At 44.9% G+C, this 22748-nt stretch overlaps 1 protein-coding gene across 4 annotated transcripts in view; it reads right to left on the reverse strand.

Annotated features, from left to right (window-relative positions):
- The window catches only part of osbpl8 (oxysterol binding protein-like 8), a 150063-nt gene that overhangs the window by 36394 nt on the left and 90921 nt on the right, over positions 1 to 22748 (reverse strand). The window contains exon 1 of one of the 4 annotated variants that reach the window (XM_079582846.1): positions 17610 to 17973. The exons of 2 other annotated variants lie outside the window; for them this stretch is intronic. In XM_079582846.1, the coding sequence (XP_079438972.1) occupies positions 17610 to 17847 (238 nt within the window). In that variant the 5' untranslated portion in view covers positions 17848 to 17973. Of the gene's footprint in view, positions 1 to 17609; positions 17974 to 22748 lie in introns of those variants that run through there. One more of the 4 variants, XM_079582845.1, reaches the window with a different exon arrangement.

Below are 22748 nucleotides of genomic sequence, written 5' to 3' on the forward strand. Positions count from 1 at the left end.
GCCTAACTCTGATGCTGGTCTGAGCTCAGGCCTAACTCTGACGCTGGTCTGAGCTCAGACCTAACTCTGATGCTTGTCTGAGCTCAGGCCTAACTCTGATGCTTGTCTGAGCTCAGGCCTAACTCTCACGCTGGTCAGAGCTCAGGCCTAACTCTTACCCTGGTCTGAGCTCAGGCCTAACTCTGATGCTTGTCTGAGCTCAGGCCTAACTCTCACGCTGGTCTGAGCTCAGGCCTAACTCTGATGCTTGTCTGAGCTCAGGCCTAACTCTCACGCTGGTCTGAGCTCAGGCCTAACTCTTACCCTGGTCTGAGCTCAGGCCTAACTCTCACGCTGGTCTGAGCTCAGGCCTAACTCTTACCCTGGTCTGAGCTCAGGCCTAACTCTGATGCTTGTCTGAGCTCAGGCCTAACTCTCACGCTGGTCTGAGCTCAGGCCTAACTCTTACCCTGGTCTGAGCTCAGACCTAACTCTGATGCTTGTCTGAGCTCAGGCCTAACTCTGATGCTTGTCTGAGCTCAGGCCTAACTCTTACCCTGGTCTGAGCTCAGGCCTAACTCTCACGCTGGTCTGAGCTCAGGCCTAACTCTTACCCTGGTCTGAGCTCAGACCTAACTCTGATGCTTGTCTGAGCTCAGGCCTAACTCCTACCCTGGTCTGAGCTCAGGCCTAACTCTGATGCTTGTCTGAGCTCAGACCTAACTCTGATGCTGGTCTGAGCTCAGGCCTAACTCTGACGATGGTCTGAGCTCAGGCCTAACTCTTACCCTGGTCTGAGCTCAGGCCTAACTCTCACGCTGGTCTGAGCTCAGGCCTAACTCTTACCCTGGTCTGAGCTCAGGCCTAACTCTCACGCTGGTCTGAGCTCAGGCCTAACTCTTACCCTGGTCTGAGCTCAGGCCTAACTCTGATGCTTGTCTGAGCTCAGGCCTAACTCTCACGCTGGTCTGAGCTCAGGCCTAACTCTTACCCTGGTCTGAGCTCAGACCTAACTCTGATGCTTGTCTGAGCTCAGGCCTAACTCCTACCCTGGTCTGAGCTCAGGCCTAACTCTGATGCTTGTCTGAGCTCAGACCTAACTCTGATGCTGGTCTGAGCTCAGGCCTAACTCTGACGATGGTCTGAGCTCAGGCCTAACTCTGATGCTTGTCTGAGCTCAGGCCTAACTCTTACCCTGGTCTGAGCTCAGGCCTAACTCTGATGCTTGTCTGAGCTCAGGCCTAACTCTGATGCTTGTCTGAGCTCAGGCCTAACTCTGACGATGGTCTGAGCTCAGGCCTAACTCTGATGCTGGTCTGAGCTCAGGCCTAATTCTGACGATGGTCTGAGCTCAGGCCTAACTCTTACCCTGGTCTGAGCTCAGGCCTAACTCTGATGCTTGTCTGAGCTCAGGCCTAACTCTGATGCTTGTCTGAGCTCAGGCCTAACTCTTACCCTGGTCTGAGCTCAGGCCTAACTCTGATGCTTGTCTGAGCTCAGGCCTAACTCTGATGCTGGTCTGAGCTCAGGCCTAATTCTGACGATGGTCTGAGCTCAGGCCTAACTCTTACCCTGGTCTGAGCTCAGGCCTAACTCTGATGCTGGTCTGAGCTCAGGCCTAATTCTGACGATGGTCTGAGCTCAGGCCTAACTCTTACCCTGGTCTGAGCTCAGGCCTAACTCTGATGCTTGTCTGAGCTCAGGCCTAACTCTTACCCTGGTCTGAGCTCAGGCCTAACTCTGATGCTTGTCTGAGCTCAGGACAGGCCTGGGGCGGTAACCGGATAACCGTCACACCGCGGTCACGTGACGCACACCGCGGGTTTGAGTTCCTCACCGTCATCACTGCCAAAAAAAAAAAAAAAGCCTTTAAGTAAATAAAATTTAACCAGAAAATGAACTAATAATAAACCCAAACAAGTGTCTCAACGAAAAAACTAACAAAAGTCTTAAAGAAGACCAGCCACAGGTGAAAATAAAATGAAAACCAGCCGCCCTGAGCCGGTGAGGAGCAGCAGTCACATCAGGCCTACGTGAGCGCAGAGTGTGTGGGTGACGAGATACAGCTCCAGATGCACATGAGACGCATTTACTTACAGTTTAGACTGGGCCTGTTCAAGAGGCGACGCGACGGCAAACAATTAAATCTGACCCGCGTTTCATTTTCCATAAAAAAAAATGTTTTGGCATTATCAGCGCCATGACGCTCCGCGGCGCGTTCGCTTCGCTTTGTGTATCTGTGTTTATGTTTACATTTCAGAGAGGCTGAAATGTAAACATGGCTCTGCAAACCGGTGAAAAACGGCTAAACTACGAAGACAAGAGGCTGATCGTTGGACGGACTGACAGATTAGACCAAACCAAAGCACAAGGACACTCGTGCCTCGTGTTTTCTGACTTTTTCACGGATCATCATGGAGGAGCAGGACTCTCCGCGGTCCTCGGCAGGTGGACAGTGTGTTTCCCTTCTTCACAAAGGGCCTGACCAGTAACTTTAAGGTAAGGAACTTTAGTTTTGGATGTGTTTCCAAAGCGGGTGATGAAGCTGATGTAGCCTGAGTTTGATGAAACTGCACCGGGCTGACACGAATGTTAAACCGGTCAACACGCGTGTTAAACATGCTGTCTGGACTCAAACTTAGTCAAATAATATCAGAACAATTCATTTGACAGGTAAATGTTTGCTTCATTTCTCCCTTCACTTCAGTTTGATCTGCAAACCGCAGAGTTTCTTTGCGATGGTCGGAGTGAAGAGGCTGAAGCTGAATAAATGATCACACAAACATGAGCGTCATCTCATAATAAGGCTAAGAGCGCCTAATTCACTTAGTTTTTCATAAAGCGCCAGGTCTGGCAGGAGAACAGGGGCTCAGGTGCTTGGATAGCCCCCCTCCCCTATTCAAACGCTTCTGACGCCAATGAGCGGTTTGAAGAAATCCAAACCGGCACAGCCCTAGTTTATATATAAGGTAAGAGAAACACGGCTCCAGCTGCGAAAGACGTGATTCACAGAGATGACAGAAACATGAACAACAGAAACAGAGATGAAGGTTTAGTTTGATGAGGAACAGATCCTCTTTGAGCAGTAATAAGGCTCCATATCTTACCACACTCGCTTAACCAATCGAACAAACAGAATCCGCCGAGGAACCGGGCGCCGTTTCGGACCCAGACGCTGTTGTTGTGACGACCTGAAGTGCGACGTCATGGGCTTGTGGAGGCGCATCAATCAAAAGGTCAGTCTAAATGGAGAGTCAAATCTGGGCCAGTGAGAACAATCCTGTTACGTAACGTTACAGAGGAGGGACCGGCTTTCGAGGACACTGGAATCAGGCCAAGAGGCGCCACGAGACACGGCGGAGGTTTGCAGTGAGGAGGTCCGACTTTCATAATCAGACTCATCGCAAGCTCAAAAACAAATCAAAGTGAGCCGGCGTTCCTCTGGTGACCTTTGCTGTTGAGTCACTGCTGAGCTGCCTGTGGTTTAATCCAAAGGTGCTTTAATATTTGATGCTTCTCTCGGTCACTGTTCGAGTGGACCGGTGGCTCCGTTTCACACCACACACATACAAGAGACCACGGTCCGCCTGTAATGGCAGACATCAGTCAAATCACTGTCTCCCGGGTCCCTGAACGCATCACGCGGCAGGCCATCTGCTCACACTCCACACACATCTCCACGACAACAAGGGGGAACTCAAAACAACTCAAGGGGGGTGGAGGCGTCATGAGAGGGGCCGGGAGGACAGCACTTAATGTACACGATAAGAACACGAGGCGCCAAGTCGCTCGAAAGAAGAACAAGTGTGGTCCACGGCTCAAAGAGGTTCAACAAGTGGGAAACGCATTTTATTCATTCATGCACAAACAGGTCGTATTCACTTTACAGCCTATAGTAATTCATGGCAATAGAATATAAATATCATGCAAACTATAGAGTAAAAACATTCATTTATCACAGCTCTGTTTCCAAATGTATTTATACATCTTTATAAAGAAATGACTAAAGTGCTGGACTGAGGTTCCTTTTATCTTTAAAGAGGAACTGACCCCCAAATGCAGATAAGATAATACACATGCCTTTCAGTCATGTGACTTTTGTTGTTATGGCGGCCATTTTGAATACCGAAGTAGAATTTTGCAGTACTACAACATGTAACAATATCTCTACTCAGGATGAAAATGAAAGACGACTGATTGACAGTGACAGTTTTATGGACTCGTGATCATCGCTCTAGAATAAAACAGTAAAAACACGGACCCGGGGACGCACGTTTATGTGAAGAAACCAGTGAGTCAGTGTTCAAGATGCTAGCATGCTACCGGTTAGCATTTAGCTTCAACAGCTCAGCTCTGACCTCTCCAAGAGAAAGCCCTGAACCACAAACATCTAGCAATGGAAAAACATGTGACAGAGGTCAGAGGTCAGGGCTGTTACTGTAGTATTTCCTCAGTGTCATAGATGTGAGACACACATGTGTTTATCCTGTTGAAGCCATTGACAGTTGATTGACAGTTGCTAACCAGTAGCATGCTAACGTCTTGAGCAGCTTAAACACTGACTCAGACTGAGACTCTGATGACAAACTGTAAAAATCACAGAGAAGGTTTTCTGTTTCCTCTTTGATGTGTGAGTTTAGTCTTCAGAGTGAAGCAGATCTTTAGTAAATCCTGCTGTAGCTCCACAGACAGAACTGCTACGTCTGAGCCACATCTACTGCTTATTTCACATAAACGTGTTTTTACTGTTTTCTTCTTGAGCAATGATTACGAGTTCATAAAACTGTCACTGTCAATCAAATGTCTTTCATTTCCATCCTGGGTAAAGATATTGCCACATGTTGTAGTACTGCATAATTCTACTTCGGCATTCAACATGGCCGCCGGAACTTTACGTGATAAATCCTGTATTTGTGCCCAAAACTCGCCTGTGTTTCGCCCTCTGCTTTGAAACGTCTTCAGCTTTTGAACATCACAACAGCCGTGTGTGGTTGGCTCTAAAGATGTTGTTTTGTCACCTGACCTTTGTATAAACTCCATAAGAATCTGATTCAATAGTTTTACACCTGAAATATCACCGCAGAGAGAGGAAAAGCGTGTAAGGAATCATCAGGCTCTGGTGTTGGAGGAGCATCACTAGTAAAGGCATAGTTCTGGAACTGGAACAGACCTGCAGGTGTCAGGGCCGCTGTGGTGCCCGGAGCAGAAATGTTTGATGGTGAAATGAAAATACGACTGGAAATTTATCGGGTAAATTCTACGTCTTTGCAACCCTGGGTTTGTTTGTGGCCGTTCACACAGAATGAGATGCCGACTTTAGACTTAGTAAGGCCTATTCAAACGATCATCCCTGTCATAACCCGACACATGTGCACGCATTGGCGATGGGAAAACTTTCTAACAAACACAGACCCAGTTACTTGCAAGTTCAAGAGTTCTGCTTTAAAATGTGAGTCTCCGACGGGCCGTGCGGTGCAGCCGAGTCCTGCATCATTTAAAACCCTTTCACTGAGTCTCCTTCACACCTCTCAGGTCTTTCTTTATTCATCCAGCTCTGAACCAGCAGCAGTGCTCATTAAAGGCCCGAGGTGGTCTGCTGTTCCCTCATAGACCATGACCTCCTCAGAGCAACAGTCCTGCCACGGGTTTGATCTCCATTCAGCCCAGAATGTTTGTCACAGCGGTATTCGTATGTGGAAGAGGATTCCCAAAAACATCCCAGAAACATCCCAAAAACACCCCCAAAACATCCCCAAAACACCCCTAAACACCCCCAAAAACATCCCCAAAACACCCCCAAAAACATCTCCAAAACACCCCAAAACACCCCCAAAACACCCCCAAAAACATCCCCAAAACACCCCAAAACACCCCCAAAACACCCCCAAAAACATCCCCAAAACACCCCTAAAAACATCCCCAAAACACCCCCAAAAACATCCCCAAAACACCCCCAAAACACCCCCAAAAACATCCCCAAAACACCCCCAAAAACATCCCCAAAACACCCCCAAAAACACCCCCAAAAACACCCCCAAAACATCCCCAAAAACATCCCCAAAACACCCCAAAAACACCCCCAAAAACATCCCCAAAACACCCCAAAAACATCCCCAAAACACCCCAAAACACCCCCAAAAACACCCCCAAAACACCCCAAAAACATCCCCAAAACACCCCCAAAAACACCCCCAAAAACATCCCCAAAACATCCCCAAAACACCCCAAAAACACCCCCAAAACACCCCCAAAAACAACCCCAAAACACCCCCAAAACATCCCCAAAACACCCCAAAAACACCCCCAAAACACCCCCAAAACAACCCAAAAACACCCCAAAAACATCTCAACTTCAGACAAACGAGACCTGGCAGAGGTCTGAGTCTGCGATATTTCTCAACCCTTAAGCTCTTGACTCCACCTGAACCGAGATCATTTACTCCAGTTCAGCTTTACCCAAATCTAAAGGTTCTTGAAAAAAGGATGAAAATGCAACAAAAAAACTCATAAGAGAAACAAAAAAGTGACAAAACAGCGATGAAAAATGTGATCAAAGATGTGACGAAAAAGCATCAGAAGTGACAAAAAACATCTAAAAAGAACTGACAAGAAATGACCATCAAAAACCATAAAAAGTATTTAAAAAAAAGGGGAAAAAAGGGACAAAAAAGATTTAAAAAGCATCAAAAAAGTGCCAAAAGAGAGAAAAATAAAGTGACAACGAAGCAACAATGAGAGTAAACATCTTACATCAATTTTGTAGGTCTTAGCTTTCAATTGAGGAGTTACACTGGCTTTTACTCAAACTTGACTGTAAATACTGTTTAAAGTGACGCTAGCCCACAGTTAGCTTTGCCCGTTATCCTGCTAGCTTCTTCTTCATGATTCCATTAGTGTGTATTGGTGACTCCGGTCCGGTGGCAGCCAAGTTGCAATTGTAGTTTTCTGTCCAGAGACACCAGGGTGAAATGAAAGACCCCCCAATCATCCCATTAACACTTGTATCACCCCCACAGGGACTACGGGGAGGATTTATTAAGCTAAACAAGTTACTTAGTGCTGCTTTAATAATTTGGTACTCTTCGACGTTTCAGCTTCATCAGCAACAAGATACAAATCTGTGAGAGGCAAAGAGGTGTTTTATGGAGTCAGGAAACATGTTTAGTTTGAATCTTCTCAGTTTTAACCTTGTCATGTGTAATAATTCCCGGTACCCTCACATGGAACTCGTGGGCTGGAATCTAAAGTGTGACCTAACATGTAAAGCTGAAGAATGTGCATCATTTGTTCTTCTCGACATCAGGCTGACGCAGCGCTGTTCTCTCGGTGCCTTTTATTCACAATTACACAGAAGTCAAGGACAGCTCCAGATGGCCGAAGAGTAAAACGTTTGCATTGTTCTGCCTGCGTGGCTGGAGGGCTGGGACAAACATGTGTATAAATATATATATATATATATTATCTAAGGCATATGAATGTACGAACGCTTGAGCCGCAACTCAGGACCGTCACGTGGCTCCAGTGGAACGAGAGGAGGAACGTCAGTCACACATACACCTGGGTCTTTTTATTCCTCTGAGAGTGCGGGAGTCACCGTGCCCTCGTCACAAACACAATGAGCTGTTCTTGTTCCAAAGCCGCTCACACCTGCTTCATCACGAGTGCTCTGCCCCGAGCAGGAAACACAGAGAGAACCTCATTACTCGGTCATCACTAGAACATTACAGACACATGTGGTTCATCAGCTGCTATAGATCTATTTGTACATCTGTCCAGGCTCACACCTACACTTCATCACCTGTACAATATTTACTCTCATTCTCTCACAAGCTCACGCGTCTCCCACAGCTCTCGGTGCTTTCTGTCTGTATTGTGGTCTGGAAGCTCCTCACACCTGCTAAAGATTCTGTAGCTTAATAATAACAAGGCTTCCATGTCGAATCAACATTTTGGGGACTTCTTATAAATTGGCCAGATTGTTGTGATTGTTGTGCTGGTGCCGGAAGCACAGATCCATTTCACTTTTTTTCCTCACATTTTCTGCTTATTTGCAAACCCTGAGTGTCTCTGAGAGCTGATGTAACAGGTACATTTCTCCATTGTGAGATCAATAAAGGCTGATTTTTTCTTATCTAAGCTTTGAGCAGCTCTAACTCCTCAGAAGTTTGCCCGAAAATGTTTTTTTTTTTTAGAGTTTGTGCCACAGGTTGTGGAATACTGTGGGTATAAAGCTAAGGATTCAAATCTGTACATTTTTACATTTTACTGCAAAATACTATGAACGTTTATCCGCTATTTTTAATTTATCAGCTATTAAAGCTGTTACATTACTTCAAAAATGTGATCAAACTTAAATTGCCGCGGGATGACACCATCTACCACCGGAAAGAGCATGGCTTCCTGAGTAAAGCCCAAGTCCCAGGTCTGGGGCTGGGTATCGTTAAACGGGACCTACTTGGTACTGACCGAAAAGCTCCAGTAGGGGGCGGTATCGGAAACAGACGACAATATATGATCCACAGTGAGTCTAAAAAAGCCTGAACTCATGAGCAGCTTCAGCACAAATGCAGATGTTTTAAGCAAAGCCGTAACTTACTCACACTTCAGTCGTTATCAGAGATGACAGAGCGTCTGAACCAGGACTAAACCAGGACTGAATAAGAAACTAGAGCAGTGACAACAACAAACACATGGGCTTTAGCTTTAGCCTCACAGAGCCTGAAGTTACTGCTGTTGTTACTAAACTCCAGCTGCACCGGAGGAGCAGATCAAAGATTGTTTGTGGATAAAGTGAGCGCTTTCTCCTGAACGATACTTTTTACACACATTATTTTAACTCAATTAAAATAACATAGGCATCGAAAAAAGTCACCGGTGCCGAAAAGCAGGCATCTTTAAAGTAGTGCTATCGAAAAAAACAAACGGCACCAGCCCTACCCATGTCAGCCTGGTCTTTGTGGATTTCTCAAGTGCATTAACACCGTGCAGCCACATCTCATGGGGCGTAAGCTGCCCCCCCCCACCTCATCCTCCGGGTCCTTCCTCACAGGGAGGGATCAGAGGGTCAGAGTGAACAGCCACCTCAGTGCTGTCAGCATGGCAATATCTACTGGTTCTCCTCAGGGTTCAGTCATCTCTCCACTTCTCTTCCCTCTGAACACAAGCGACTGCAGGAGCAGCACCCCAGGTATGACCTACATCAAGTATTCAGACGACGCAGTGACCATGGACGCCCAACACATCTTTCCAAAATGTCAACTACGCCTGTAAGCTCCGCAAACTCCGAGAGCACCAATCTATTCTCGCCGCCTTCTATAAATGTTTTATTGAATCCATCCTCACAGTGAACATCACCGCCTGGTTTGGTAACATGCTCCTCAGACCCTCAGACAAGCAAGAAGGCTATTGTGTGAGTAAGTTTAACTACTGGTTACAATAAGATTTACATTAAAAGCCCTTTGGCACAACTACATGTAACAGTTATGTTTAGGCAGTATTTGTTTCACTGAAGTGAGTCTGATAGTCCTGAATTTAGCCTGATTTAGCTGATTTTGGTTCCTCTTGCTTTATGCAGAACACAGACCTGTTACATGTGTCCTATTAGATTATAAACAGCGATAAATATTGAACAAGAATATAAGGTAAATCCAAACTTCCATGGGAAAATCAATTAATGGTAGTCTATATCAATCTAATAATAGTATATTACAGACTCAAACTTTCTAAAACATAGTATTGTTCCTACATTAAAATGCTTTGTAGTAATTAAACCCGCCAAACCAGTTAACCGAGGGGAAACACTGACTGGTCTTTGTGCGTGCGCTCAGTCACGCAAATGTTGTTAGCATTTAGCCTCTCCTAGCAAACTCATAGCTAAACTGGGGAGAAGTTAGAAGCGACCAAGCTGCTCCATGTTTTCCCTTTTTAAAAACAGTTACGTGAGGGGTTACACCATCCAAGTCTAGTTACACAAAATTAAACATGTCGATTCTCTAAGCCTGGTCGCTTCTACCTTCACCCCAGTTTGGCTCTAAATACCGATGCTGGGAGAGGCTAAATGCTAACAACACTTGCGTGACTGAGCGCACACAACTCACATCAACTCATCTAAGCTCAGGGAAGAACTAAGGCTGTCACGATAATTACTATATCGACTGCATTAAATAACAGATAAACGATATACTTTTGGGCTCGATATTTATCGTCTACATGAACATTTATTAGCATCTCCTTCTTATTTTTTCTTTGTAAAGCTTTGATTTATGTATTTTAGGATGTGCTTTTAGGTTGACTGTCCGTTTTACTGACAGTATCTAGTATTGTTAAGAGTCAATAATATCGTTTATCGCAATATTAAATCAATATATCCTGTTGTATGTCTGTAGATTAGGGACGCACCGATACCACTTTTTCTAAAACCGATACGAGTACTTTGATTGAAGTACTTGCCGATACCGAATACCGATACAAGCACAAGGCATTTTCTTCGACAGACTTTTTGAAGCGAATAGACGGATAAATAAAGTGAATTTGAAGCTCCGAGTGGATAAAAGGGGAACTATATTGTGAGGCGTAATAACACCGTAGGAGCACTTCGGCTTTACTGTGCGGATGTGGAAGTGCTGAGGATAAATAAAGTGAATTTGAGTTAAATATGGAAAAGCGCTGAGGTTAAACATCGTAATTCCTCAAGTAAAGAGAGGAGCTTCATGATTACTCAAAAGATTATGATAAAAGCTCAAAGCTGTAAATTTCTATCAAATCTGAAATCCTGGATTAGTCGAGCCACTATTAATAAACCAAACCACAGACAGCGTGTTCTGCCGACGCATTCCCTGCACAAACACAGGCTGAGTCATTTCCCAGACTGCAGATTTCCCTGAATAAATACATTTGTACGGAGCAGTCGGCGAACTCCTCCGCGAGCCTGGATACGTGGGCGGCGCCGCCTTTCAGACCATCAGGAGGAGCGTCAAAGGAAGAGCAGGGAGTCTGTAAACACATTTAATATTCAGGAGGAAACTCACTGAAGAAAGGAAAGACAGGCAGAACGCCTCGGTCTGAGAGGATGAGGTCGACGTGAAGGTTGTTTTGCATTGATTCGGTTTCCTGTGGACATTCGGTGGCCGGGTGGAAAAATACTACCTGAGTGAATACGAGAAGCAACGGTGAAAACAGAGCCTGAAATGAGCTGAAAAATGTATATACTGCGGCAAAAAAACACCTATCGATTATTAGTCTGTGAGCTGCTCTTTGGCGTTTGCCTGGTTCCCCTCCTGCTGCTGCACGGGGAACTAAGTCCACTCCGCTGCTTTATTTCCCACAGAGAGGAGTGTTTGGAAGAAGAGATGTGAGAAGATGTGAGAAACCGGCTCAATGTGAGGCTCATGTGCAGCCGAGCCGGGGGTGAGAACAACGAGGAGCAAACTTCTCAATAAAATAAACATAACAGAGCAGGAGACAGAAGGAGTTTAAAAATAGTTTGGTCTCATGACCGTGTGAGATACAGCACGAGCGCGACATTTCGTGACATCACGAAAACACGACAATGAAGCAATTAAAGCAAAACAAAAAAGCCACAAAAACATGACAAAAACGCTTCAAAAATGTAATCACTTATGCAGATCTTAGCTTTCATCTCCAGTCGAGATGCTTTTTAGATTTGGGTAGAGGAGCTTGTATTGCTCTTCCTGAAGCAGTTGCTTCGAAACACTGCGTCACGTGACTGTCTCGAACACTGCTTCATTCTGTGAGTTGTGTATCGTGTCTTAAAGCGGGTCATCGGGTCAGAGCGTCTCACTGAGCTGCCTTTAGCGGTGAGGGCTAAACAACGTCCATATAGTGATGTAAATCATTAGTGATAGATAAATGTGCTGTATTTCACCCATTGCCCATTTAACCGCGTTCATGTGGTGAAAGTGGCTGTGAGCCAGAATACATTTTATATGTTATATATTTTCTTATTTTCTTTAGTATTCTTCTAAAGTCCTGCTTTTGAACAGGAAATCAGGCGTGGAGCTGATAAGGCAGGGGAGCGACATCTACAGCAAATAGAGCCAAAATGAGCTCTGACTGAATGAAGTTAAAAGATGGCACATTGATGTTTTGCCTTCAGCAGCAGAGCCGCAGGTCCCTGAGGCCCCGCCCACTGGAGCTCCGCCCACAGTCCCACGTTATTGGCCTATGATTGATTTGATCAATATCAGGCTGTAATAATAAAACCACCACACGTCTGTTTGAAACTTCTCTTCCACATGATTGTGTTGGTTCAGTCGTGTTTATGAGACGTCGCGATAATAAAGTTTGTCCACAAGAGGTCAGTGTTCAGACAGAATCAAACAGCTCTGAGACTTTGAGGCGTACAACACTTTTTTGCTAAGAAAGCCTCATTCGCCATCACGAGGTGTCAGCAAAACCAATGAAACTGCAGTTCACACCTTTGTCCAGCAAACGGCGCTGTGTTCCGAACACATGCATTCACTGATGCCAGGAGAGGAAGACAGACGATCAGTTTCTACTTCCTTGGATGTCGTGGCTTTTTGAGGCGACTTCAGTAAAAGTAAAGCCCTATTCGAACAGGATTAGAATGACCCGGGGACGTCGGTAAAACTGAACTAAACTCTAAACCAAACGCATCCAAACTTTTCCTCAGAGCCGCCATGTTGGTCTGTCCAACGTTGCCTTGGCGACGGGGCGTAAAAAGCCATAGTTTTAAATTGATAAACAAACAGCATTTAGGTCTGAGTAATGCTCAGATTAATACATTAATATATGAATACAGCTTTTAAAGTAAAAAATTGCACAGTGCACCTTTAAAGCAGTACTAAGTATCTTGTTTACCTTCATTAACCCTCCCCGTAGTCCCTGTGGGGGTGATACAAGTGTTAATGGGATGATTGGAGGGTCTTTCATCTCCCCCTGGTGTCTCTGGCCAAAAAAACACAATTGTAACTTTCCTGCACCGGGTCGGAGTCACCAATACACACTAATGGAATCACGAAGAAGAAGCTAACATGCTAACGGGCAAAGCTAACTGTGGGCTAGCGCCACTTAAACAGTATTTACAGCCAAGTCTGAGTGAAAAAGATGATCTCCATTGTGTAACTGGATGAACAATATCCCTCTGTCCCTTTGTCTTTTCTGTCAGCGTAGGATTTACTCTCACGGACAATTCATGAGTAAAAAACCTAACATGCTACGACACCTGCAGTGGCGCTTACGGCCTCTAGGGGCAGGAGTTACTTAGTCCTGCTTTAAGGGCATGGAGGAATGATGTGTTTCTGCCTGTTCTTAACACAACACGATGAGCGCCTGCTGTGAGGGCTTTCAGTCGCTCTGGGAGAGAAAAGGTCAGCTTCACAAAGTCAGCTTCACAAAGTCATGCAGCTGTGACTTTTCTAGCTCCTGTGAAGCTGAATAAAGAACGCTGTTTCAGAAGCTCTGCTGGCCCTTTGTCTTCACACTGTCTGACTTCATGATATAACTGAAGCCCTTTTCGCACGGGAGCAGAATGACCTCGAGACCTGAGGTAAAAGTAAATATGACTGACGTCCTCGGAGTCGGAATCTGCCATGTCGGCGATTTAGAAGGTGAAAATTCTCCTTATTTTTACCTTTAGGGTCATTTTGCAAACTCCTCAGTCCTCAGGTTTTTAACCAGCGTAATAAAGCATGAATAAGGGCAACATCGATTTAAAACGTCTTTTTACCAGTGTATTTATGTCCGTGTTTAAGCTAGAGTGATAATATCATGCCATCAAAGCATTACTCTGACCTAAATCCTGTTATAATCCATTTTAAAAAGTATTAAGAGAAGAAGTAGGATGTTACACGGCCCGCAGACCGACATGGAGACTCTGAGGGAAAGTTTAGACGGAGGAGGCCGTTTCAGAGAGAAGGGATTAAAGGAGACTTTTATTTCAGAGCAAAATCCCACAGACGTGACACTGATGCTGATGCTCCTCAAAACGTTCTCAGAGATAAAGAACATTCTGAAGCCGTCTGTCTTTCTTAACTTAGAAATCTCTCATGTTAAGTTAAAGCATATGTGATGTGTGAATAAAAGGCTTGTTTTCATCATTCAGTGTTCATCATCTGTCCATCAGCAGAGGAGTCCAGTCATGTCCAGGTCCTCATGGACGAGCCTCAGGTGTCACTGCAGTTCTGCCCGGTCAGCCCCCCTCCCTCTGTTCTCATGAGGGTAAACACAGGCACATTTACCCCCCTCTGATGATGCGTCCTCGGCGGCGAGGGCAAACACGAGCAGAGGAGGCGGAAAACCAGCGCGGCGTAATGGTGGGTAACACAGAGGTTTCACCACACGAGGCCGTGTCGATTCGGATTTCCCAAATCGATTCGATTCTCTTCACAAGGGCCCGATTCCATTCACGATTTGATTTTTTTTTATTCAGTTAAAGGAACAGGCCAGCGTTTTTACAGACCGGGCTTAGACGAGTTCATGTGTACCTGTCTGGTCTTCACGCATGGCCTCACTCACGTAAACACAGCACAGACGGCGTTAGCATTTAGCCTCTCCTCCTCTATAGCTCCAAACCAGGTGAAGATAGAAGCTACCAAGCTCTTCACGTTTTCACTATTTAAATATACATGATAAAGTATAATTACACTAAATTAAACAATGTGGATAAAAAGGGGAACTATATTGTAAGGCGTAATAATACCAGCGCGCAGTAACATTTTCACTTCACCGTGCGGACGCCAAAGTACTCCTGGTATTATTACCTAAATTATTAATATATATTATAAATCAATTATTTATTGATATGTGAGATCAATATAGATGATATTATATGGACGACATTGTCAGAAGAACTAATGCTGCAAACAGTAGAAACTAAGTCTAAGTTGGTAAATTAGTGAAGATAATATTTACATCAAGAACTGAACACCACCCCCATGTGGCCATGTGTGTAATGACGCACAGCTGATCAGGCTTTGACAGTAAACAACATGGCTGCCGTCACAAGTCTCTGCTACAGTGTGGTCATTATTCATTCACTCAGCACTTGGTGGTGGTAAACTACTACGGTAGCCACAGCCGCCCTGGGGCAGACTGATCATTTACCACGTGGCTATAATTTGTTGTTTTTATCCTGATCTCTTTTTATGTCAGTGCCCTCTGCTGGACACGTGTGGAATTCTTTCCTTTTTTTCCATTTAAGCTGCCCCCTAGTGGCTGGAGTGAGCAAACTGCTTATTTCCTCAAACATTCATAACTCCGCACAGGAATGGACTAGAGACGTACTTTTTTACATGCTCAGGAATCTGTGCTCTACAAGTCAGGAGCCGTATTGAATCATCTTGCGGGCCAGATTTGAGCCGTGGGCCGCCTATTGGAGACCTCTGGTCTAAAACTTTACTTTCACAATAAAGTAACACAGAATCGAGCTACTTGTAGTTGTAGTTACTTGTGAAATTAAGGTTGCCCGACACTGGGTGGGGTAATGGTGTTATTCAGAGGTGCCAAGGCAAATACTAGAGGAAAGAAGCCGCTCAGAAACAACTATGAAGGTAAGCAACATGCTAATGTTATGCTAAAATCACCTTCATCAACAGTGATAAATAATATATAAATATTAAATGTGTATGTCCACGTCTGTTCACGGTTCAGCACTTTGGCCACAGATGTCGGTACCAAAACGTATGCCTGGTCAGACCGGTTTGGCCCCGGCCTCGGCAGTGGAGACGCGTCTGAAAGGGTTGACGAGGCTGGGGAGGGTCTGCCAGTGGAAACATCCCATTAGGCCACGTCAAAGCCTCATTAAAGCAGTACTAAGTAATTAATCCTCTCCGTAGTCCCTAAAGGGATGATTGGGGGGGAGGGTCTTTCATCTCCCCCTGGTGTCTCTGGACAGAAAACCACCCTTGCAAACTTGTCTGCCACCGGACCGGAGTCACCAATACACACTAATAGAATCACGAAGAAGAAGCTAACAGGCCAACGGGCAAAGCTAACTGCGGGCTAGCGCCACACACACGGTATTTACAGCAAAGTTTGAGTGAAAAAGAATTATTTCCATTGTATAATTGGATGAACAATCTCCCTCTCTCCCTTCGCCTTCTTTTTAATTAATAAGTTAAAAAATTGCAACTTACGACACCTGCAGTTGCGCTTATGGCCTCTAGGGGCAAGAGTTACTTAGTGCTGCTTTAAATATCATGTAAGATTGGACAGACCCTTTAAGATTCGACTTTAGATACACATTAGCATAAAGATGTCCTCTGAGCTAAATGCTAACTCACATTCAGTGAAGTTTCTGCTTTTAATGGGGTCGGATACAATGGCCACTGAAGATTCCCTTAGAACATGTTAAAGACAGAGAAACTACTTCAGAATGCGCATGACGGCAGATTCCTGAACGATGGATAAAACAGCTCACACTGTGTGAAAGCTCCGCTGGTCTGAGATCTTTGAAATCCTTCGAAAACCAAATGAGCCTCATCGGGTGAAACACTGTTTACATGAGTCGACACGAAGCAGACCGGAAAATCCTCCTCAGCCTCGCTCTACAGTTACAGGGCCGTCTGTCACAACCTGATACTATAACACCCGGCGCCTCACAGGGATCCAGCTGCTGATCCAGCTGCTGATCCAACATCTGTGCTGCACCTTTGATAACATTACTACAACATGTTTACAGGTGAGCCACATGTAACAATCATCAACAATAAAATCAGACACAGACTAAATCACTACATTAACCTCATCACACCCACCTGAACCCAGCACATTTCCTCCTGCTCGGCATTACCCAAATATAAAAGCTTCTTGGAAAAAAACGTCATTATAGCGGCGAAAGCGAGACGTAAATGAGGATGAAAACGCAACAAAAAAAGCGTAAAAAATGCTACAAAAAAGTGACAAAAATAGCAAAAACACAACAAAAAAGTGACAAAAAGGAAAAAAAATATTGCAAAAATGCAACAAAAATGCGGCAAAAAAGTGACCAAAATATTAAAAAAATGCAACAAAAAAGCGGCAAAAAAGTGACCAAAATATTAAAAAAATGCAACAAAAATGCGGCAAAAAAGTGACCAAAATATTAAAAAAATGCAACAAAAAAGCGTAAAAAGGCAACAAAAAAGTGACAAAAAATTGCAAAAAACGCAACAAAAGTGCGGCAAAAAATTGACATTTTTTTTTCTAAAAACGCAACAAAAAAGCGTAAAAAATTCAACAAAAAAGTGACAAAAAATAGCAAAAACACAACAAAAAAGTGACAAAAAGTAACCAAAATAAATCAACAAAAATGTGATTTTTTTTTTTTAAACGCAACAAAAATGCAATAAAAAAATTACACAATCACAACAAAAAAGCAGCGAAAAAACAACAAAAACGTGTCGAGAATCACAAAAAAAAACTTTAAAAAATCTTAGACTAGTTTTGTAGGTCTTAGCTTTCAAATCAGGCGTTCCACTGTTAACACTCCAGTAAAGATGGTTTTAGATTTGGGTAAAGCCGCACTGGAGAGTATGCAGGTTAAGAAGATGTCGGGCTGTAATCAATGATCCTGTGTAAATAACTCTACAAACACAAACATCTACTGCCATCAAACTACCTCTACAACACGAGCCCTACAGCCCTACAGCCCTACATGGCCGTGCACCCACCTGGCAGAGACAGGGGCGAGAGCTCGTTGTAGCCCCCGAACGAGGCGTTTCTGATGAGCTTCCGTCCGTCGGGGTGGGGGGGCCTGACCGAGGCGCTCCCCCCGCACGTGGAGAAGCGGCGCCGGCCCAGGACTCCCTCCGCCTTCATCATGGGGACGGTCAGAAACAGCCCTTTGGACACGTCGAGAGAGTCAGCGAGGGGGCGTCCGGGGCACAGCACGTAGAGCGGGGGGGTCATGAGTTACAGGGGCGGCGAGGAGGAGGGGGGGGGGCGTCTAGTGGCGTCTAGAGGTGTCGGTGCTCGTCTGCGGCAGGAGCAGAGTGCAGCAGCGGCAGGCGAGGCAGAGGCTCATAACGGAGCGCGCTAAGACCCGCCCCCTGCCTCCCTCCCTCTCGCTTTCATCTTCCTCTCTCTCTCTTTATTTTCTCCACCTCTCTATTCTCTCATCTTATCTCTCTACTCCACTTCTCTCCCTCCTTTCTTTCTTATTCTCCCACCCAACCCTCTGCTCCATTCTTTCTCTCTCTCCCCCTTTTCTCACTCTCTCACTCCTTGTCTCTTTCTTTCTTTCTTTCTTTTTTCTCTCACCTTCCTCACTTCCCCTCTTTATTTGTCACTATCTCTCCTTTTGTCTCACTCTTTCTCCCCTCTTCCTTCCTCTCTGTGTGTCTCTCCTCTTCTCTCTCCCTCCATCCCCTTCTTCCCTTCTCTCTTTCGCTCTTTCTCCCCTTCTTCCATCCTTTTATCTTCCTTCCTCTCTTTTTTTCCTTCCTTCCTTCCTTCCTTCCTTCCTCTCTTTCTTTCTCTTCCTTTCTTCTTTCTTTCTTTTCCCTTCCATTTTCTTCCTCCCTTCCCCTTCCTTCCTTCCTTCCTTCCTTCCTTCCTTCCTTCCTTCGGTCCTCTCTTTCTCTTCCTTCCTTCCATTTTCTTCCTTCCTTCCTCTCTTCCTTTCTTTTTCCTTCCTTCCTTCCTTTTTTTCTTTCTTTCTCTTCCTTTCTTCTTTCTCTTCCTTTCTTTTTCCTTCCTTCCTTCCTTCCTTTGGTCCTCTCTTTCTTTCTCTTCCTTCCTTCAATTTTCTTCCTTCCTTCCTCTCTTCCTTTCTTTTCCTTCCTTCCTCTTTTTCTTTCTTTCCCTTCCTTTCTTTTTCCTTCCTTCCTTCCTTCCTTCCTTCCTTCCTTCCTTTCTCCTCTCCCCTCTCCTTGATTTCTTCCTCTCCTTCTTTCTATATCTCCCCCTTCTTCTCTTTGCTCTCTCTCTGTTTCTTCCCTCTGCTGTGCTTCATTTCCTTCTAAAATGCACTTATGAGTAATTATGCTCACCAGGTCCGATATTAGGGAAACTTTAAAAGCAACTTTGGGCACATTAACCTTCATATTTCATATAGACATAGCTGATATACAAGCAAATACTTCCAGGCGTGTCCTCATACATAATTCGTACTGCCTGTCACGTAGTAGTGTTTTTTCAGAGGGGTTTTGCAGAGTGGTTGGAGACAGTTCCTTCTCGCCTCTCGCTCACACTCAAAGCCTCGATGCGGCGCAGTGTGAGGAGACACACCTCACTGGCGGATCTGTGTGAAGCTTCCAAACGTGCCACACGACGAGGGTTCTACCAAAACACATTCTCTAAAGGCAGGACGAGGACGAACACACTGAGCGATCACACAAACATCAGAACATCAGAACATGGGCTCTCCAGAGGATCCAAGGGAGAACATTTCCAACCCCGGTGATCCATCTCCTCCGTGTCTCAGTGAATGTCGTCATGGCGGGTTTACTACAGAACAGATCTGTCACTTCAGAAACAGCAGGAGCTCCATTAGTGTTCAGGCATCTTCCCTCATCGCCTCAGTCAACACTCCAGATGTCCAGAACACTTTTTTATCCCATTTCCAAAACCCGGAGGATCTGCGACAACGTGACACAGTTGGAAAGACAATGAACCAAACAAACAAAAACCGGGGGGTGGATGAGTGACTTAACGTGTGGAGCAGATAAAGGGCAGCATGTATTTCTTCTCTGTGTTTTGTCGGCAGGAAAGGTCTGAGAATGACCCAAACGTGGGCGAAAAAGGCTTTTAACAGATCTAAGCCACGGAGAAGCCTCATCGTGACAAGATCCTGCGGCTCCGCTAAGTCTTTCAAACAGGGGGAACTCAAACTACTTTCTATGCTTTATCACAGACCTGCATTAACCAGTGACTTTGGCTGGCAGGGTCGTAAAGTTAAACGGCTCTTCACAACGTTAGTAGAAGCTCCGTTGATTTGAATGGGATTTCCCAACGTTCTACCGGTCATTATTTTCTGATAAAGGACCTCTGAAAAAATAATGACGCTGCCAATGGCAACGGAGTTGGTGCTTTCATATCACTCCGCGCGTACGTAGCAGCGACACTATCTCTGTCCCCGTCACTGAGAGAGAAGTCGGGGAATCGCTCGTGAAGTTAGCGTGAGTCTGACTTTCAACTTACCCAGAGATTCGCCACCATTCCTCCTCTCCAGCTGCGTCTTCAACTAAGTAGCTAGGCTAGCTGCTAGCCTTGCTGCTTCTAGCCTAGCAAAACGTTGCCGAATAACGCGCAAACTTTTGGGAACTATTTGTCGCGGAAGTCATTAAATAAACCTTTCGACCTTCATAAAAGTGTACGAAGTTTATGTTGTGTGTGTTCAGTTGGCAAATGGCCGAATAATAAGCGGGATAATGTATAGAACGCTGGTCATTATCGGGAAAATAAGCACCGACAGGGCGAACCGGACTATACATTATCCCTTACATGGAAATGTAAGGGATAACAGGTAATTACAACTTGTAAACTCGGAAACCTGAAGACTGCTACGAGTTCGTATATGAGATAAAGACAGTAGTGGCGCCCCCCAGTGGAGCAGAGCCGCTAATGCTAAACTGCAACAAAACCACTATATCAGTGATGTGAACGTTACTTTAGTCACAGCTTCAACATCACGTTATGTCAAATGTTTGTAATTAGATCTGAAACGTTGATATATCGTTAGCATCGTATGAGCTAACTGTTGTAGCATTAGCAGTTTTGTTTACATACGACTTTAATCACCTGGAACGCTCTGAAGTCATAACTGGTAACTTCCAAGTGGGAAAAATACCATTTACCGGTTATCATGCCCCTAGAGGCCATAAGCGCCACTGCAGGTGTCGGAGCATGTTACGGTTTTTAACTCAATAATTGTCCGTGAGAACTAAACCAGGTCCAAACTAGGACTAAACAAAGACCACATTTGAGTCTGAGCTGTTGAGCGTGTGATGATGGAGCTGTTTGTGGCTAACAGCTCGGTTTGGCTTTTTGTGATGTTGAGATGTTGCATGAGCCTAATCTCATAACTGTAACCACCATATGCTAAATGCATCTATTGATTTTCCCTTCATTCTCTTTTTGCCATCGTTTTAGTTTTTTGTCGCTGTTTGACTCGATTTGTTGATCCGAATCCAAATAGAATTTCCTGGACAACAAAACAAAACAAGGAAACAAAAGGATCCGTGTCTCGTGTCAACAAAACACACGTCCGTTCCCAACACAAGAACTGCCCTGACCTCGAAACTGAAACGCTAGAGCAGAGGCGCGTGAGGTCCCGCCCCTCGCGCTCTGTTTATCTGACCTCGCCATTAACACGGCAGAAAACTGACCCGCCAGAGCAAAGCCAGCGGGAGGGAAACACCCGGCACTGGATCGGAAATGCAGAAAACGTCTTCAAATCACGTTTCTGCCCAAAGGAAAATAGATATTCTGTGATGAGAATCTTCTATTTGTGACGCGGGAAACGGATAAGAAATTGATGTTTGGTTCACAATATTTAGAATTATACCAATGCTAAAATCTAAATACAAGCATTTATTTAATGACAGATGTTTTCGTCATTGCCTCATAAATGCACAAACAAACATGAGCCTTTGCTGTGAGCGGCTCAGCTCTCCTGAGACATGGCTGTCACTTTACCTACTCCATGGAGATGTCGAGTCAGCAGAATTTAAACACGTTAGCTCCTCGTCCAGACCCATTCTTTGATCAGCCTCTGCAGCAGCGGCTCATTAACAGCATGTTTTGTACTGATGGAAACAGCACAGTCCAAAATGTTACACAGTGAGGCTTTAATCAGAGGCCTGTCGGGATAATCACTAGGGCTGGGACGATACAGTTTTCTGTATCGATCCGATATTTATCACGATACTTAGAGGCCGATACATATTGCAATACATTAAGTAAATATGATAAGTAATGCATTTACCTTAAAGAGGGGGTCTTATGCTTTTGTCAGTCCCATAGCACCAGTCTATATGACACTACAATGATGACCAAACCTTCTGTTGGTCTGTAAATGCAGTAAATTAGAATAACTGCCTTGTATAAAATGTCTCTCTCAAAATGGCTGTAGTGAATGTCTTGAAATAGGCCTCTGTCTCTTTAAGAACCTCTGAGCCTTTAGACACGCCCCCTCCACACGCTGTCTGTGGCATCAGTGGGGAGGGGGTTCTGCTGAGGAGCAGTGGTTGGTTACTCGGCTGGTGACGAAAGCTCGGAGGCGTCTCCAGGAGGTGGGGGCGTTCCTAGGAGGACTCAGGCAAACCTATCCCTAAAATGGCCGCCATCAGAGTTTTTACAGATGACTCAGAAATACGTGAATGTGCCAAGGCAACACTTCAGGCATGTTTTTAATGAGGGAATGACAGAATAACAGGATGTAAAGCTTGAAAAAGTCGATTTTGCATAATACCCCCCCCTTTAAAAAACATTTAATGAATGGTAAAATGGTCTCAACTTATACAGCACTTTTCCACCTACATTAGGCACTCAAAGCGCTTTACAGCAAGGATCCACTCACCCATTCATACTCTCATTCATACACCAATGTACGCAGACACTGGGGGCAATGTGGGTGAAGTGTCTTGCCCAAGGACACAACGACAGTGTACACTTTCAGGAGGTGGGAATCGAACCCCTGACCTTCCGATCATGAGACGACCTGCTCTACCATCTGCGCCACTGTCGCCCCATGAAGAGTTAAGATTGAAAAGTGCAGTAACACAAAATGTAACAGTGTCTGTGTCATTGAGTGTATGATAAAAATGCCTCCAAAACAATTCATGTATTGAAAGTATTGTGATACTTTA

Source organism: Gobius niger, assembly GCF_951799975.1.
Source record: "Gobius niger genome assembly, chromosome: 2".
NCBI lineage: Eukaryota > Metazoa > Chordata > Actinopteri > Gobiiformes > Gobiidae > Gobius > Gobius niger.